The sequence below is a fragment of the Tupaia chinensis genome, unplaced genomic scaffold, assembly GCF_000334495.1.
Source record: "Tupaia chinensis unplaced genomic scaffold, TupChi_1.0 Scaffold000225_1, whole genome shotgun sequence".
Taxonomy (NCBI): domain Eukaryota; kingdom Metazoa; phylum Chordata; class Mammalia; order Scandentia; family Tupaiidae; genus Tupaia; species Tupaia belangeri.
This window is the reverse complement of record NW_006159700.1, coordinates 2,332,041-2,351,339: the sequence shown is the minus strand read 5'-3', so window position 1 is coordinate 2,351,339 and position 19,299 is coordinate 2,332,041. Positions and strand designations below refer to the sequence as shown.

General features: G+C 40.1%; 1 protein-coding gene across 1 annotated transcript in view; it reads left to right on the top strand.

The window, feature by feature from the left end:
* INPP1 (inositol polyphosphate-1-phosphatase) overlaps nucleotides 1-19,299 on the top strand; it is a gene marked incomplete in the record, with an annotated part of 33,373 nt that overhangs the window by 11,117 nt on the left and 2,957 nt on the right. The window contains 4 exon segments of the mRNA XM_027771554.1: nucleotides 9,728-9,994; nucleotides 13,692-13,752; nucleotides 16,709-16,909; nucleotides 19,190-19,299. Of these exon segments, the coding sequence (XP_027627355.1) occupies nucleotides 9,791-9,994; nucleotides 13,692-13,752; nucleotides 16,709-16,909; nucleotides 19,190-19,299 (576 nt within the window).

Here is a 19,299-nt window from a genome sequence, read left to right as displayed (position 1 = left end):
CTGGCCCCCAAGCATGTTTTTTAAATCACCAAGTCCAAAACTCAAACTGCTTGGTCAGCCATATGGGATCCAGCTGCCTTAATCACTCTCATGTGGGAGTGTCCAGTGCCTTAACCACCATGCCACCTAGCTGGCCCTGTCTGACTTCTTTCACTTGATAGTATGTTTTTTGTGAGATGCATCCATGTGGTTGCCTATTGCAGTTGTTCATTCATTTTCACTGCTGTGTAGTATTTTGTTATGTGACTGCGCCATGGTTTCTGGTTTATTATTGATAGTTATTTGGGTTATTGCCAGTATTAGATTATTACCAATACTGGTGAGCATAAGTATTTTTGTACATATCTTTTAATACAAATATGCATGAATTTCTGCTGGGTATGTGTCTATAAGGGAAACTGCTAATCATAGGTTATACTTATTCCAGACAAATTACAAGTAATTTTCCAAAATGGGTGTACCAGTTTTACTCATGTCAGCAGTGTATATAATTTTCATTGCTCTATAGCATCACTAAATTATGACATTTTTGTCTTTTTGATTTTAGCTATTCAACTGGATATTCCAATGTTTATTTATTTATTTATTTTAATTGCCAGATGGCACATGAGCTCTCTGGAGAGAGACAGAGAGACAGGTAGAGAAAGAAAGCACTCCTCAATGGGGCATGGTCCTGCTACATCCTTTTTCCATTTCTCCAACCTGTCAGGACTTTGGGCATGCACACACACACAACTGTTGTGTTTTCTGAACCACCAGGGCCAGGATTTGAACTGGGGTCTGCCATGTGGGATCCAACTCATCTTAACATTAGGCTACAGAGTCAGCCCAATGATTTAGACTTTTAAGTTGCATTTTCCTGACTACTAATAAGGTAGACTATCTTTCCATATGTTTATGTTGCATTTTCCTGACTACTAATAAGGTAGACTATCTTTCCATATGTTTATCGGCCATGTTGACACACTCTTTTATGAATTGCCTATTAAATTTCCTGCCCATGAACTGATTCTGAGAGGGTAAGTGGGCATTAGATGGAGAAAGCAGGAAGAAAGGCCTGTCAACCAGAGGAAACAGCATGTTGCAAATATATGGTCTTCCAAAAGCATGAGAATAAATGGATAGAAAGTGGAAAATCAGCTATAAAAGGCTATACATAATCAAAGTCTGTGAAGTAATGGCAGCAATATTACCCAGATCCAGATAAAATAAAACCAAAAAGTTATAGGCAGTCTCTTACTGTATGACTTAGTGGATTCAAGGAAATGTTTGACAGTCAAATATCTAAAAATTGAACAAGGCCCAGCCACTTTGGTGCAGGCAGCAGCATACTGCTCTATGGTGCTAAAAGCCACATGGCCAACCATTGGTTTGCATCCTGAGCCAACCTGAAACACAGTAGGTGTATGCCCAAGATCTTGACAAGCTGGAGGGCTAAGAGAGGGGATCATGGTGTGATGAGACCCTTCAAGGGTGCCCCTTTCCTTTTCTATCTTGGGTTCTCTGTCACGAAGGAAATAAAATACATAAACTTCCAAACATGGTTTAGAAGTCAAATAAGGCTTACACACTAGAAGAACAATTTAGTGCCCAGTGAGCTAAAAGATGGTATTGCAAATTCCTAGTAATATTTTTAGTACATTTTCCCTCTGGCCTAGATAACCAGGTGGGCAGATGAGCACTTGTAGGGATATCAGAGGTGGCTTCTGTTTCTAAGTTGCACAGCAAATTGAGACCCACTTCTTTTTCCTTGTCCCTTATGCCAGGACAGCCTCCAATATTAGGTACTCCCTGAAGCTGGCCTAAATATGGAATAAAGAAGAGGTGGAACAAAGTCCATGTTCCCCGTATAGCAGCAATGTGAGGCAAATAGAATCTGGGCCACCTTCTCAGCAAGTGTCTGGTTAGGTAGATGTCTAGACAGCTATACCCCCCTTGAGAGAGTCACAAGTACCTTCGTATAAAACACCCAAGTCCTTCATGGTAGCCGGGCTTTTTCCCTCAGAGCAGTAGCTGTCAGGCAGGGCCACTGCACATTAGTTAGGAATTGTCCTTCCCCAAAGGCCAACTGAGAGGCTGAATCCAGGATATGGGTCGTGGGGGGTAGGGTGGAGTCAATGTATCATGGGCAAAAATGTGGGCTTTGTAGAAGTGTGGGATTATCTGCCGGAAGAAGAGAATGTCAAGGGAAATGCTTTGACTCACTTTCCTTTTCATTAGAGAGCAGTGCTGTTGTGTTGAGAGCCTTTATCTGTGTCACACTCTGTTACCGAGGACAACAAAAGGGCACAGCTAGCACTGAGTACAGCCAGGCTCTTCACAGAATGGACTCTGCTGGTCCTAGAATCCTCACAAAGTATTCTGACAAAATAGCCCTCTGGACAGGAAAAGGGCTCTCTCAAGCCATCCGTAGATAGTCTGCTGTGAAGCCAGAGTCATCTCACAGGCTCTGGGAGCCAAAGTTTCCACCCAGACGCCCAGAACTGAAGCAATCAGATCTGGCCTACATAAAGGGATGTTTTTTAGGTTATTCAGAGCATTACAAGCCCAGATTTTGAATTTAATTGACAAGTAAATTTTCAGAAGAAGTTCTAGTGACCCATATAAACTTGCCAACCCCATATTTTCTCAAGTAAAGACACGACTGTAGTTTCTGGGAGGTTGAATTTAATAGTCAAAACTATCATTTATTATCTACTCTGTGCAAAGCTCTGTGTTGGATTCTTTCCCAGAAAGAATTTTGACTTCACAATATCTCTGCAAGGTAAATGTCATCTTCATATTACAGATGAGGAGAGAGGTCCAGAAAGGGCGAGTAAATCACTTGATACCACACAGCTAGTTAGTGGCAGGGCTAGATTTTGAACTTAGGTCAGTCTGCTTCTAAAGCGTATTTCCACTATACTATTTATCACATTTTAACTATGTAGATAATTTTTTTAAATCTCTGGTATTCTTTTTTTTTTTTTTGAGAGGTTTTTTGCTACAGGGTACATGTGCTTGCCAGAGACAGAGAGACAGAAAGCAAGGAAACACCCCCACGGAGGAGAGCCATGCCACAATCCCTTCTCCTCCATTCTTCTCTCAGGATTTTGAGCATGTATGCATATGCGCCAGTGTGAGTTTTAAACCTCCAGGTCTGGGACTTGAACTGCAGTTGACTATATGAGAGTCCAGTGATGTAACCATTATGTCATCTGTTGGTCCCAAAATCTATGGTATTCTAGTGAGATAATAGAACAGCTGGAAAGTAAAATTGAGTGTTTTCTTTGTAGAAAGATTTTGGTTTCCAGGAAGTCTTAAGGGTCTCCCCTCTTTTTTTTTTTTTTTTTTCCTGGCCTCCTTCAATTTTTCTAATATTTCTCCAACTACACTTGAAAATTCTACAAAAGCTAAAAGACTCCTATTCTGTCAGACATGTGACACAACTTAGTGTTAACATACACTTGGTCTGAAGTGGCAAGGAATAAAATTTTAAATTCATTTTGCTGAACTGTGACTTGACCTCAGCTGTTATAAAACAAAGCTTATGAGAGGTTATTTCAATGCTGACTGCTCATGAATGATTTTGCTGTTACTGTAAGTAGCTCCTAGTGGGAAAGATTGCCTCACAGAACTTAACTTACTGACCACATAAATGGGGAAGAAAACCTACCCTGTTTTAACTGTTTGGCCAGAAAACATAAGACAAAGGAATAGACCATACTGGCATTTGTGGAGACAACCAAGATCTCTCTTATAAGAGAGGAGTTATGGGCTTGAATATGGTTTCCCCAAATTCATAAGCAGAAACCCTGACCCCCAAAACCTCAGCTGTGGCTGTATTTGGAGATAGGACGTTGGAAGGTTACACAAGGACCTGTGGGTGGGTTCTAGTCCAGTCTGATTGGTGTAGTTAGAAGAGGGAGAGACCCCAGAGATTCATGCCCACAGAGAAAGGCTAGTGGGGACACAGTGAGAGGGGCCATCTGCAAGCCAGGGAGCAAAGCCTCCAGAGAAACCAAGCCTGCCAACACCTTGCTCTTGGACTTCCGTCCTCCAGAACTGGGAGACAATGAATTTCACTGCTTAAGCCTCCCAGTCTTAAACAATAGACTAATGCAAAAAGAATTAGGTATTAGGCATGAATGGAGCCCTCATCCCACCTCAACCAGTTCAATAACAGCCAGTTAAGAGAGACATCAGTGAGGCATGATGGATGAGCTTTCACTACCCAGCAGGGTGCTTTACATTGAGGCGAGGGGCAACTGGGAAGAATGAGATTTTCTGACAATAAGAGAAAACTCAAATGTCAATTAAATAGTGCTGTGTGATAGCCAAACTAGTGAGATGTATCAACTAGATATGTGTTTGCTTTTTGCTATACAATGTACCTTATAATAAGAAGTTGATAATGATTATTATCCAGTCTTATTTTAACAACTAATAATTTATGGAAATTTTTCACTGACTGGAGTGATGGGTAATAGTGTGGATTTCTTCTCACCTGGGCTTGAATCTTGTCCCACCGCTTCCTAGCTACATTATTTTGAGCAAGTATCTTAATCTTCTTGTGTCTCAGTTTCGCATCTCTAAAATGGAGAGAGCAGTACCTATGTCATAAGAGTGTGTGAGAATTAAATGGTTATATATGTAAAGTGTTTATAGAAGGATGTTCAGCATCAAGTAACCGCTTAGTAAATGTTAGCTGTTAAAAAAAAAATCATTGCCGGAAGACACATGCACTCATCAGAGAAAGAGAGAGAGAGGAAGCACCCCCCTTCCCAAATGGGGCATGGTCACACTGCAATTCTTCTTCCTCTATTTCTTCATCCTGTTGGGATTTGGGGAATGCACATGCACACCTCTGGTGTGTTTCTCAGGCCACCAGGGCTGAGATTACATCATAGTCAGCCATGTGGGTTCCAGCTCCCTTAACCACTAGGCTACAGCCAATGTTAGCTATTATTATTTCCACTTCGGCCTATCTCTGCATGTGAATCATTGATAGCAGGACCATTAAACCTATGTGATTCTCCAAGATACCTGTTACCAGGTTTCAGCTGGCCCCTGGAAATACCAGCATGATGGTAGAGAAGCATGACTAGCCTGGAGAACAGGAGCTATTAAATCTCAGTGTTAATTCAGGTTACTGATAAATATGTAGACTCTTGGGCCTTTTCCCAGTGATTCTATTTCAATAGCTTGAGGTGGAAACTAGAAATCTATCTTTTTAGTAGACACCTTGGGTAATTCAAATATAGAAGGTTCTCAGAACACCCATTGAGAAATACTAATTAAAAGGGTTCTTCCAGGGTCAGCAGGTGGCCTAGTGGTTAAGGTGTTGGACTCTCATGTGGCCAGCTGTGGTTTGGGTCTCGGACCTGGAGACTTGAAACCCATGCAGTGTGTGTGTGTGTGTGTGTGTGTGTGTGTGTGTGTGTGTGTGTTTCTAAAGCCCCAAGAGGAGAATGGAGAAGAAGGGATTATGACGCAGCCATTCGCGTGGGGGGTGATGTTTCACTTTCCCTCTGTCTATCTCTGCCTCTCTTCAGTGAGCGCACACACCCTGTGGCAAAAACCTGAAAAAATAAACCCTACACATCTGTTGATTACAGGGTAGTAGTTTAGAGCTGGTAGCTGCTGCCCATTGTTGTGTTCCGGCCCAAGTTGCTGTGCTTTGGAAGCAACAGGTGCTCAGATGGGTTGAGAATGGTCGTTACTGAGGACATGGAGGTCAGGTCCAAAGAGGAGAAACTCCAGATTCCTGGAGCAGCTATACAGGACTTTGTCAGGTGAAACTTTCCGGAGGAGGAGAGGGAGTGGCCATGGTATGTGGTATGTAGCTTTCTGAGTAGCTCACCAAAATTCACTGGTTTTAACCAAGCTGAGTAGGCAATACTGATATTGTCTATCTTTCTTCAATGTCTGACTCCTTAAAATCTTGCTGTGTGTGAGATAAAAAGCTACTCAGATACTGTTGGTTCATTGATTCTTTTTCACTTCATTTATAATAGCTGCCATTTACTAAGAAATCAAAATTATGGTTATTGGATTTATACTCTTGGTGCTGGTATATTATACTATGTATGCATCTTGGTGTGTATATTATAAATAATTTACTGTTTGTGGCATATATGTATATGTATATATACATATCATATAAATTATTTCTAAGTCAAAGTACTTCAGATTTACTAATGCATACATTTTTCTTAATGCTTAGGTTCAAGTTATCTAGCATATTGCAGCATCGTTCATTCCTGAAAGAAAAGGCATTTAAGTAGACAAATATTTTTATTTAAGTTTTAACTGAGTCCTCTCTACCCCTTTTTTTTTTTTTTTGGAGAGATTTTCGCTATAGGTCGTGTGCGCTCGCCAGACAGACAGAGAGAGACATAGAGACAGAAAGCGAGAAATCACCCCCCAGGGGGGATGGTCATGCCTCAATCCCTTCTCCTCCATTCTCCTCTTGGGATCTTGGGCATGTACACACACATGCCCGGCGTGAGTTTTAAGCCACTGGGTCCGGGACACGAACCGTGGTCGACTACGTGGGAGTCCAGCGACATAGCCATTATGCCAACTGCTGGTTCCCTCCTCTCTACCACTTGAAAGCATTTTGTGTTACAGTAGTTTCTCCCTTATCCACAGGGGAAGCATTCCAAGACCCTCCCAGGAAACTGAAACCTAGATAGGACTGAACTCTCTATATACATTGTTTTGTCCTATACATTACATACCTCTGATAAAGTTTAACTTATACCTTAGGCACAGTAAGAGATTAACAATAATAACTAATAATAAAATAGAACTGCTGTTGGGACCAGCAGTTGGCATAATGGCTATGTCACTGGGCTCTCATGTAGTCGACTGCGGTTCAAGACCCGGACTTGGTGGCTTAAACTCACGTGGGCATGTGTGCGTGCGTGCCCAAGATCCCGAGAGGAGAATGGAGGAGAAGGGATTGCGACATGGCATCCCTCTGGGGGATGATTTCTCTGTTCCTGTCTCCTGTCTCTCTGTCTCTCTCTTTCTGGCGAGCGCACATGCCCTATAGCAAAAACCTCTCAAGAAATATAAAAGAATATATACTGTAATATGTGAATGTATGTAAATGTGGTTTCTTTCCCTCTCTCAAAATACTTTATTTTACTGTGACCACCTGTTTCCTGAGCATGGATGATCACAGGTAACAGAAAAGGTGGAAAGCAAAACCATGGATGAGGGGGGAGTGGGGGACTACTATTTCCACTGCAGACAAAAAGCACAGTTCAGGAATCTGAGAGATCTTCCAGGAGCTGCTCTGTGTCTGAGAAAGCTGCCAACACCGCCAGGGTGTGCTGGCAGCAGGAAGCCCTCTTGTAGTTGCTGATTGAAGAAAAGAAAGAAGGAGAAAAGAACAAGAGGTTTGAAGTTGCCCCATTTTGTTTAGACAATTGCTTCAAGGAGCTGAGGAATTCTTGTATCTTCATGCTTAGTTGCCACAAGGTATTTTAAAATGCCATGTCTTATTTTTTTAATAATTATTTTATTTATTATTATTTTAGATTTGCTATAGGGAATGCACACTCATGAGAGAGAGAGAGAGAGAGGGAAGGAGGGAAAGAAAATGAAAAAGCAAGCCACCAGGTTCAGGAACCACAGTCAGCCATGTGGGAGTCCAGTGCCTTAAACACCACACCACCTGCTGGCCTGCCATTGTTTATTATCAAAACACTATATATTTACTGGAAAGTATTTGAAAGTTAAAGAAAAGCATAATGAAAAGAAGTCATTCATAATTCTATTAGTTAGCAATAACTATGTACCATTAAAATATCCACCCATCTTTCTTACAATCTCTTTCTTTTTCTGTGTATGTCTAAATACAAATTGGTAACACATCATCACACGACATATGGTCAAAGGTCATTTTTCCAATTAACATTATGGCATGAACTTATTTCCGTATTTAATATTCTTCAGAGATATAATTGCACTGACCGCATAGTTATTCTATCTTACATTTTACTGAAGTTTCAGATTTTCAACTTTTTGATACCGTAAATAATGGTAATCTTGCTTGCACAAAAATATGTCAACTGTGATTTCCTTAACACAGATTAAGGAAAGACCGGAGTTTCTGATTTAAAAGGCAGTAGCATCTACAGGATTTTGACACGGTTTTGTCAAATTGCCTGTTTGTGTGCATGCTAATTACAGAGCATCAGCACTTGTTTCACCACACTCCAAGAATAAATATTAACTGTAAAACATATAGAATAATAAAAAAGGAGACTGTATTACTTTTATTCACTTTTTTTTTTTATTACAATGGAGGTTGAAGAGGAGTACATTTTTTAGCAAACTTGTTTAAAACAAACCAACCACTGCATGTAATTCACAATTATAATAACTCTGCTGCTCTGGCATCTTCAGAGTTGTGCTAATTCTCAGCTTCCTAGAGTTCATCAAGTGGACTACTTTTAATGAAGGAAACTGTTTATTATGATCATACACAAAGAGCCCAGGCTTCTGTGTCTGACTGATTCCAGGTCCTACCGTTTAGTCTTGTGTAACCCTAAAGAAGTTACTTAACCTCTCTAAGCTTCAGTTTCCTTAACTGTAAAACAGCACCGATAATCCTCCTAAAAATTCTTCGAATAATGAGATAAGAATTATTCAAGCATTCAATAAGAGCTAGGTACTATTTCAAAAATGATGAGACATGTTTCTTTCCTAATTACAAGATAAACCAAATAAATATATCAAGGTATGAGAACACTCTTAGAAGCCATTAGATTTTAAGTCCCACAAGCTGGATGTTTCACTTTATTTTCTTATTTAAATTCTTTTTTTTTTTTTTGAGAGGTTTTTGCTATAGGGTGCGTGCGCTCGCCAGAAAGACAGAGAGATTGAAAGCGAGAAATCACCCCCCCAGGGGGGTATGGCCACGCCATAATCCTTTCTCCTCCATTCTCCTCTCGGGATCTTGGGCACGCACACACCTGCGCCCAGCACGAGTTTAAGCCACCGGGTCCGGGACTCGAACCATGGTCAGCTACATGGGAGTTCAGCGACATAGCCATTACGCTAACTGCTGGTCCCTTTCTTATTTAAATTCTTAAATAAGAATAGCATAGCAGAGAACACAGATAGTGGGAGTTTTTAAAAATTTCAAGTGGTGGAGAGGGAGTTGGTGGAGAGATGACTTGCAGAGCGAATCCAAGAATGACCTTAGAATCCTGCAGAATGCAAGAGCGCTTGCTGATCAGCTTACTACTTCAGAAAGTTGCCCTGGACTTGATATTCAGTAGCATATCTCCTCTCCTTCTCTTTTCTTCTTCCCACAGGCAAAAGAAAGAGCACTACTTCAGTACTGACGCTGAACCTATGTGATCATGCCAGGGTCATTACAAGGATGTGTCTTTCCTTTCACATTGTGCTGTGTGTCCACCTGTCTGTCTGATCATGTATAACTATAATGTAAATTCTCATTCAAAAACGTTTACTTTCACTTAAAATTCAGTTCTTTGTGTAATGTATTTTCGAGAGTACAAATAGGTTTTTTTTTTCAAGATTTAAAAAAAATAAATTATAAATGATCTCTACAGACGTCCACACAGAGGATGTGGAATGGTAGAGACTAGCTGTTCAGCCATGCTGTTACCCAGGTCGACTGCCAGATGGGCTGTGAGTAGTGCCTCAGGCACCCTGACATCACTCTCTGAACTGCTTTCTCTTTCACATTCTTGTACTTTTCCAGCTGACGGCCCAGAGGGTGGGTGCTGTTTCACCAGCAGCTGCAGCGGAAAAGCAGGGCTCAGAAATGTCAGAGATCCTCCGGGAGCTGCTCTGTGTCTCTGAGAAAGCTGCCAACATTGCCAGGGCGTGCAGGCAGCAGGAAGCCCTCTTCCAGCTGCTGATCGAAGAAAAGAAAGAAGGAGAAAAGAACAAGAAGTTTGCAGTGGATTTCAAGACCCTGGCTGATGTACTGGTACAGGAAGTCATAAAACAGAATATGGAGAGCAAGGTAAGAAAGGTCACAGCCAAGGTAATTGCAGACCCAGTGCCTTGGTAGCTGTTGCCCTCATAGAGGAGCACGCTTTTTGCTCTCTCTCCCTATGTCAGCACACTAGCTTTTGGGCGAACACCGTCGGATTCCCCCCCCCCTTGATTTGATTATAATATTATTAAAATATTCATTGCAGGAAATCTTTAAAAGAGAAAAATGAATAAGAAAATGAAAATTGCCCCCATTTTAACATGTAGAGAAATGATGTCTTTCATTTATTAATGAGTTTCATCATAAATATTACATGTTCCCTAGAAAATAAGCCAAAAAAAAATTTCTCTTCATGCTGCTACTACAGAAAGCCGTAGTATGTTTTGCTAAATTTTGGTAGTACATTTCATTCTACGTGTATGTGTGTGCATGACATGTGGATTTATTTCAACAGAAATGAAAGCACAATGTTTTGTAACTTTAAAAAAAATTAATATAGTAAATCTCATCTTTTCACCTTGGTTATTCTAATTATTGCATTCATTGTGGTTTTATAGCTGGATACGTTTTAAAATTTTTAATTTAATTCTTATTATTTTAATTTTTTGTTGTAGGGTACATGCACTCAACAGAGAAAAAGGGAAAATGAGAAAGCAAGCCATCAAGTCCAGGACTCAAACCGCAGTTGGCTAGGTGGAAGTCCAGCACCTCAATACCACGCCACCTACTGGCCCATAGGCATAGCTATAGCTGTAGACTTTAAAGTTTCCCTTTATTCTAGAAAAAAAGCATTTTTTATAAATTATTTTGATCTTTTTTGAGATAACTGGAGAAATATTATTATATTTTTAATAATTATAATAATAATGATCAATATTATCACTAATATTTAATGTTGTTATTAATATCATTAATAATAATAAGTATCATTATTATATTAGCAGACACTTATAAATGTTTACTTTGTGCCAGACACTATTCTAAGGTTTTAAATATATTAACTTACTTAACCCTTGTAACAATTTTATGCGACAAGAACTATTATTCCAATGTAATAGGTGAGAAAAGGGAGGCACAAAAAGGTTGACTAACTTAGGTAAAATTATACAGTGGCATGGAGGTTAAGGTGCTGGATCCCACGTAGCCAAGCATGCGGTTCAAGTTCCAGACCTGGTGGCTTGGAAATCAAGTTGGGTGCACGTGCATGAGTGCTCAAAATTCCGAGAGAAGAATGGAGGGGAAAGGATGGTGGCCAGGGGATGATTTCTCACTTTCCTTCTCTTCTGTTTCTCTCTCTCTCTCTGTCTAGTAAGCGCAAGTTCCCTATAGCAAAAAAAGAAAAAAGAAAAAGGAGGTAGGCTTCTCAGCATAGGCAAACTAGTTCTAGAATCTGTTTTTTGCAGTACTATATTGCCTTTTATGTAATAAATTAATAATTATATATTTTTTACATTTGGGAGGATACAACTGGAAGCATTACAAAATCCTGAAACAGTCTCTATGAAATTCTCAAGATATTTGGAATTATTTAGAGTTACTTAAGTTAAATCTTGATCACAGACAGGAGAAGAAGTAAAAAATGACCCCATAGGGAACCAGCAGTTAGCATAATGGCTATGTCGCTGGACTCCCACGTAGTCAACCGCGGTTTGCGTCCCGGACCTGGTGGCTTAGAACCCACGCCGGGCGCGTGTGTGTGTGTGCCCAAGATCCCGAGAAGAGAATGGAGGAGAAGGGATTGCAGTGTGACCATACCCCCTGCGGGCTGATTTCTCACTTTCTGTCTCTATGTCTCTCTCTGTCTGGTGAGCGCACACACCCTATAGCGAAAACTTCTCCAAAAAAAAAAAAAATGACCCCATGAAATCTCTATAAACTATAGATGATCATGTCCTATATCTGGCTCCAAATAAGTAAATGGAACAAGTTTTTCTTGTTTGTGACTGATCAAGATAGTGAGGTGCAAGGGGGTGACTGAGCAACTATATTAGAAATGTATCGACATTAATTTCTGTGGGTTCATATTTCCCCCAAAACATTGTAACAGGTTCAGGCAATTGTTTTTATGGAATAAATGCCAGAACTTAAGAACAAATAAATGATATTCCATTTGGCTATATAAATAACTTATTTTATTTTATTTTATGACCCTTCTGTCCAATAGGCCCAGGAATGGGTCTCTAAGCAGGCTTGGGAGACTAAACCTCAGTCCTTGTCTACTTGTACTCTCTTATAAAAGAAAAAGGGGGGGGGTGGTGTAGTGGCTAATGCACTGGATTCCGATATGGCCAACTGCGGTTTGAGTCCCAGACCTGGTGGCTTGAAAATCATGCTGGGCATGTGTGTGTGTGCATGACCAAAATCCCAAGGGAAGAGTGGAGAAGGGATTGCAGTATGGCCATCCCCCTTAAGGGGTGGTTTCTCACTTTCTCTCTCTCTCTGTCTGTCTCTTTATAGCAAGTGCACACATCCTATGGCAAAAACCTAAAAAAGAGAGAGAGAGAGAAAATATATAACAAGTGGCTGTGGGCATTATTAAGGCTATTGGCTTTCTGTAGAAAACTGAATTAAAATATTTCCTTAGTTTTACACACCTGACTATCATTCATATCATAATTTGGTACATATTTTGAGATAAATTATCTTTACTACTTGAGGATCAACAGCAAAATATACAGAGGTAAGAGAAAATTCTTATTGACTCCATTCTTTTAACCCAAATGGATGTATAATGTATTGATCAATAAAATATTTTCCTTTAGGGGCTGGCAGGTAGCAGGTGCTGAACTTCCATATGGCCAACCATGGTTCGAGACCTGGACTTGGTAGCTTGCTTTCTCATTTTCTCTCTCTCTGTCTCTGGTGAGCACATATGCCCTATAGCAAATTAAATAATAAATGATAATAATAAATTAAATAAGTAATTCTTTAAAACATTTTTTTTCTATATCACCTCCATAGCCTAAACACTAATGATACCTCCAATAGGTACAAAAGCACATTTGAAAATGAAAACAAAATCTACTGTTATCCTCTCTTCTCATCTACCTAGTCTCAAGTAATAAATTTAAGTACTTGATCAACATTATTAACTCATATAAGCTACTAGGGTGCTATTTAAGAGTAATGGTTAAAATCTCTCCTTTGCAAGCATCCTAGCCCTTATAGAGCAGAATGAAGTTTCTAGAAGTACTTAGCAAACCAGAACTCTACCAATATTTATATTTTCTAGAGTGGCAAAAGAGCAGAAAATATTAGAAAACTAAGCACTGAACCAAGCTGACTTCAACTACTTTGTTTTTGTGTTTTTTGTCTGTTTGTTTGTTTGTTTTTGTAATTAGCTATAGGGCACATGTGCTTACTGGAAAAAGAGAGAGAAAGTGAGAAAGCACCCCTCAAGGGGAGATGACCAAATTTCAATCCCTTCTTCTCTATTCTCCTCTTAGGACTTTAGATATGCACGCATATGCGCCCGACAGGTGTTTCAAGCTGCTGGGACTTGAACTGCACAGTTGGCCATGTGGGACCCAGCCACTTTAACCACCATGCCACTGTCTGGCCCCATCTGACTTCATTTTTTCATACTTGAATTTGTTTCTAGGATTTGAAATTTTTGAATGTCATATCTCCTTGTGCTATTTAATTTGAAATAGAAATCTGTTCAGAATTGAATATATGTGTTGATTTTTGTTATTATATTTTTGTCATACTCTGAATCATTCAGTTTCCAGGCTTGGAAAAAAATATTTTTGGAGAAGAATCTAATGAGTTTACTAATGATTTAGGTAAGTATAAGCCTCTTATTATGTTTTTATAACTTGGTTATCACATGATATTCTACTCTTCTTGAAATAAATGTTTTGAAGCCTCTCAACATAAACAACACAGTCTATGTGAATGTTAAGCTTTATTCAGTCTCTGCCTGAGAATATCATGCCATTAAAGTTGAAGAGAGATTGATGTGGCATAGAATCATTTAGGACGTCTATGTACAATTTTAGAGTTTAATCTGTAGTTTTAAAATAATTTCTGACTTACCCTTTGGTAAAATTGTATAACCCTTTGAGAATCTGTAGATATACCCAGAAATATTCGTATTTGTACAGTTGTGCAGACCAGTCAGGTTCTAGGTTGAAACCCATTCATAGACTCCCTGGGGAGTGCATGGACCTTAGCGAAAAGTGTGAAGAAAGTCCTGGCTCTGAAATACTGTGATCTTGAGCAAGTTCCTTTACCATGCCTCTGGACCTTAGAACCTCTGTAAAGGGAGTTGGACTAACTAAGTTTCCTCTTAGTGCCACGTTTTAAGTCACTTTTACTTTCTTTTAGTGGACCTCCTCATTCTGTTGTAGTTAGACAAAAAATCATAATCTCTCTCTGATTCTTTTCAGAGAAACTGTTTTTTTAATTTGGACTTTTTTGCTGTTTAGTGGTAAAAACTAAAATAATGAACCTTGGATATGGATCGTGTGACAAGTAGGCATCTAGAAGCACATTTACAAAGAAAGCAGATTTTTCGATTAACTCTAAACAGTTTTTAGTCCTCTTCATGGGCTATGTGTTAAGATGCAATAGGTTCCAAGACACTCTGTAAGAAGAGAGAGAAATCTCACGTAAACTTTTGAAGGCTAAAAATATACTCCTGTGATTGGTTCATAAGACATCCTTCCTTTAAAATTCTATATTTGACTTTTTTATAAGTAGTTATTTTAATACTCATTTATTTAGAATTGTAGGAGCAAGAAGGCATTCCACACCCAATTTTTCTCTTAGTTAAAAGGGCAGAGAAAGCTGTAGAAGGAAGAGGAGGGATGGTGGACGATGTGCATGTAGGCAGGACCAGATCGTGAGAAGGACTCTGCATTTTCTAGAGTGGCAAAAGAGCAGAAGTTATTATTGTAATAGATTCATACTGTGCTCCCCAGATTTTACTGAACCTCTGATCACCTTGGGATCTTGTTCAAATTCAGTAAGTCTGTGGTAGAGTGGAAGGGTAGCAAGGAATACTTATCTACATACCTAAAAACGCCCGTGTTTCCTTAATTTCTCAGAGTACTGTTTTCTTCATGTCACTTCTAGTTGCTGTTAATTTGCCTACTTTTACCAGCCTCATCTCCTGCTTCTGTTGGGGGCTGGAAAATGGCTTAACCAAGGGTCTGAGAAGCTGTTTAAAGTGATGGTACAGCACTTTGACTCAATACCCCCTGGTTTCATTTGGAGAAGCAGCTTTGCTTACACTCTGATTCTTAGTTGGTTTCACAGAGGAGACCTTTCCATGTATGTCATTTAGAGCAGGGGTCCCCATCCCCTGGTACCAGTCTGTGGCCGGTTAGGAACCAGGCCACATAGCAGGTGAGCAAGGGCAAGCAGGATAAGCCTGGTCTGTACGTACAGCCACTCCCCATCACTCACATTACTGCCTGAGCTCCGCCTCCTGGCAGGTCAGTGGCAGCAGCATTGTGAAGTGCACATGTGAGGGCTCTAGGTTGCCTCTCCTTATAAGAATCAATGCCTGATGACCTGAGATGGAGCTGAGGCAGTGACGCTAGTGCTGGGTAGCTGCCGCAAAGACTGCATTGTGGGGGCTGGCAGGTGGCGTGGTGGTTAGGGGCGCTGGATTCCCACATGGTCAACCAAGGTTCAAGTCTAGGACCTGGCGGCTTGCTTTCTCACTTTCTCTCTCTCTCTCTGTCCCTCTCTAGTCAAATTAAAATAAGTAAATACATAAATAAATAAAGTTCAATAGAATAATTCTTTAAAAGAAAAAGACTGCATTGTGGTGAGTTGTGCAATTATTTCAGTATATATTACAATGTAATAATAGTAGAAATAAAGTGCACAATAAATGGAGGGTGCTTGAATCATCCCCAAACCATCCACTCCCTAGTGTGTGAAAAAACTGTCTTACACAAAATTGGTCCTTGGTGCCAAAAAGTTTGGGGACTGCTGATTTAGACTCATCCAGTTTTGCTACATCTAAAGATTAGTATTCTTCATCTTGTATTACTTAGCAGAACTCATTTTTAATTAAAAGCACTAACATAGAAGGAGGTAGCACTTCAATGTGTTGATCAAACCTCCATCCTTGGGGCCAGCAGTTAGCGTAATGGCTATGTTGCTGGACTCCCATGTAGCCGATTGTGGTTCGAGTCTCAGACCCGGTGGCTTACACTCACGCCAGGCATGTGTGCATGCATGCCCAAGATCCCAAGAGGAGAAAGGAGGAGAAGGGATTGTGGCATGGCCATCCCCCCTGTTTCTCTGTTGTCTCTCTGTCTCTCTCTGTCTTTCTGGCAAGTGCACGAGCCCTATAGCAAAACCCTCAAAAAAAGAAAAAAAAAAACTTCCATCCTTCTCAATAACATTCATACATGCACCAAGTGACCTAAGTATATTAAATGTGAAGTCAAAAATAAAACATTAATTATTGAGATTCAGGAAATCTTAAATGGTCTATGAGCCCTCTTAAATTGGATATGAAATTGTGTCCCTCTGGATATCTTTCTCAGAGGAAGGGAGTCAGATTAAGGCCAAGGGCAGCCGAAGCTGGAACTTTATGGAACTCCCCAGGTGATCCTGGCAGTCAGCCAGGCTTAGGAACCACGGTCTGGACAGATGGCCCTCACCCAGTCCGAGTGCATAGCTCTCACTGACTTCTCACTACTTCTCCCCCTCTCTCTGTTATTATTTCTCCACGGAAACTCTTGAAATGTAGTGGCTTCTCATTTTTCTTTATTCCAGGGGAAAAGATTATCTTGAAACTGTGTTCAACAGAGGAGGAAACAGTGGAGCTTCTTAACAAAGTCCTTAATGGTAACAAGTTGGCATCTGAAGCATTAGCCAAAGTTGTTCATCAGGACGTTGCCTTTTCTGACCCAAGTCTGGATTTGCTAGAGATCAGCATTCCACAGGACATCCTAGGAATTTGGGTGGATCCCATAGGTAAATATAGGAGATAATATTTGCTTTATTTGTTTTCCCATGTTTGTTCTTATTCACAACCCCCCTCCTCCTCTTTTTTTTTTTTTTTTTTTTTTGGCTTGGAAAAATAAAAGAGTATAGTTTTGTTTTGGTTTGGTTTTAGAGAGATTTTTGGCTATAGGGCATGTGTGCTCACTGGAAAGACAGAGAGAGAAAGAGAGACAAGAAAGAGAGAAAACACCCCCACCCCCAACACCCCCCCCTTCTCCTTCATTCTCCTCTTAGGATTTTGGGCACACTCACATATGTGCTAGTATGAGTTTTGAGCTGCTGGGTCCGAGACTCGAATTGCAGTCAACCACATAGGAGTCCAGTGGCATAGCCATTATGCCATCTGCTGGTCCCATTGAGTATAGTTTAACTATCCTAGAAATCTCTAAAATTGTAAAGATTTGAAATTATAAATGAAGAATTGGGATAAGCATGTTATAATGTGTTATGTTTTATAGATATATGTATATGTACACACACACATATATATATACACACACAGACATATATATATACCTGCTGTATACACACATATATTCATACAAGTACACATACAAAGATGACTTCATTCATCTTTACCAGACATCAGGGGCAAAACTGGTCAATAACTGAGAAAATAAGTGGTAGCTATTATGACCAGTGGAACACATATGCTCCAGCAGATTGTTGTCATATGGAAGCACAGACAAGATCTTCAGAATTTTAAAGACAACCCAAAATCCTAGATTTTAAGTGAGATCTCCAAATTTTTAGCCATTGGTTACTTACTCAATTAAACAGTCAAAACCACTTTTAAGGGCAAGCAAAACACAGCTGAAAGCTATTCATAAGCAGTTAGTTTGCAAGCCTTGTATAACCTAACCATTATTGTTTTGTCAATATAAGAGATCTGTACTCTAACTTGCTATTTTTAAAATGTAGCCCTCATCTTCGATGATGCTATTAATGGAATGCCCTAGGTATTCAATTTAAGAAATCTCCTCTCCTTTGTTTCATTCCCACCTTTCTTGCATGGTCCACCCAACACAGCTGGACCATTCATCATGCCACACACACATACATCCTTCCCATCATGAAAGCACATTAACACAGCATTGTAAAGATGGGCGTAATCATCAGAGAATCACATTCAGCCAGCAGGTTGAAGAATCTTCCCCCAAGTAATATATCACACAGGGCGAATTGGCATCCGTTTCAGTTTCTGAGGTGCAGGGCTTTCCTGTTTCCTGGTTCCACCCTGAATCCATCCTGTTATCTTGCTTTCTGGATCTTTTGCCAGGCACGTCTTACCTGTGGGCTAGCTCCTTAGATGTTGGCTAGTCAGCTGCTGGAATATATGAGGGGATTTTGAAAAGTCTGTGGAGAATGGAATTAAATTACAAGGGATTTTTTTTGGTGAAAAAAATTTTTGAAAGCTACAATTGTTCCATAATGCACATTGTCTATAAACCCTTTTTTTTTTTGGAGAGGTTTTTGCTATAGGGCGTGTGCACTCGCCAGACAGACAGAGAGAGACAGAGAGACAGAAAGTGAGAAATCACCCCCCTGGGGGGATGGCCATGCCGCAATCCCTTCTCCTCCATTCTCCTCTCGGGATCTTGGGCAGGCACGCACATGCGCCCGGCGTGAGTTTAAGCCACCGGGTCCAGGACACGAACCGTAGTCGACTACGTGGGAGTCCAGTGACATAACCATTATGCTAACTGCTAGTCCCCATTTTTCTATAAACTTTTTGAGGACCCCTTCCTAAGGATAAAGCCAGCTCATTAGCCTCTTTTTCACAGGAGCACCATTAATTTCGTCCTTTTGTGCTTTTTTATAACTTGAAGGATGAAAGAATGATGATGATGTAATTCTCCTTCTGTTAGATTCCCAAGGGAGGCTTCTTCATCTCATATTACTCCTCTGATTAACAAGCGACGAGCTCTGAAATAATCCTGATTATTAGCTTTTAAATGCTCTTAATGGGTAACAAATACCTGAATACTATATGAGATGCCACAGGAGTGATAGGCATGTTCTCTCCCTTCAAGAGTTCTCATAATCAGGAAAATGAAATACAAGCAGCTTAAAAGTGAAATACAAGAGGTCAAATGACTTCACAATACAAGTGATATCCAAAGATTCAACCTGATTGGTTACCAAATTAGGAGAAAAGAGAAGGATATAGGACAGAGTTTATATATACACACTCACCATTATCTTCTAAATAATCTTTACCTGAATATATGTATTTGCTTCAAATTTCAGATTCAACTTACCAGTATATAAAAGGTGCCGCTGACATTAAATCCAACCAAGGAATTTTCCCCTCTGGACTTCAGTGTGTCACAATTTTGATTGGTGTCTATGACATACAG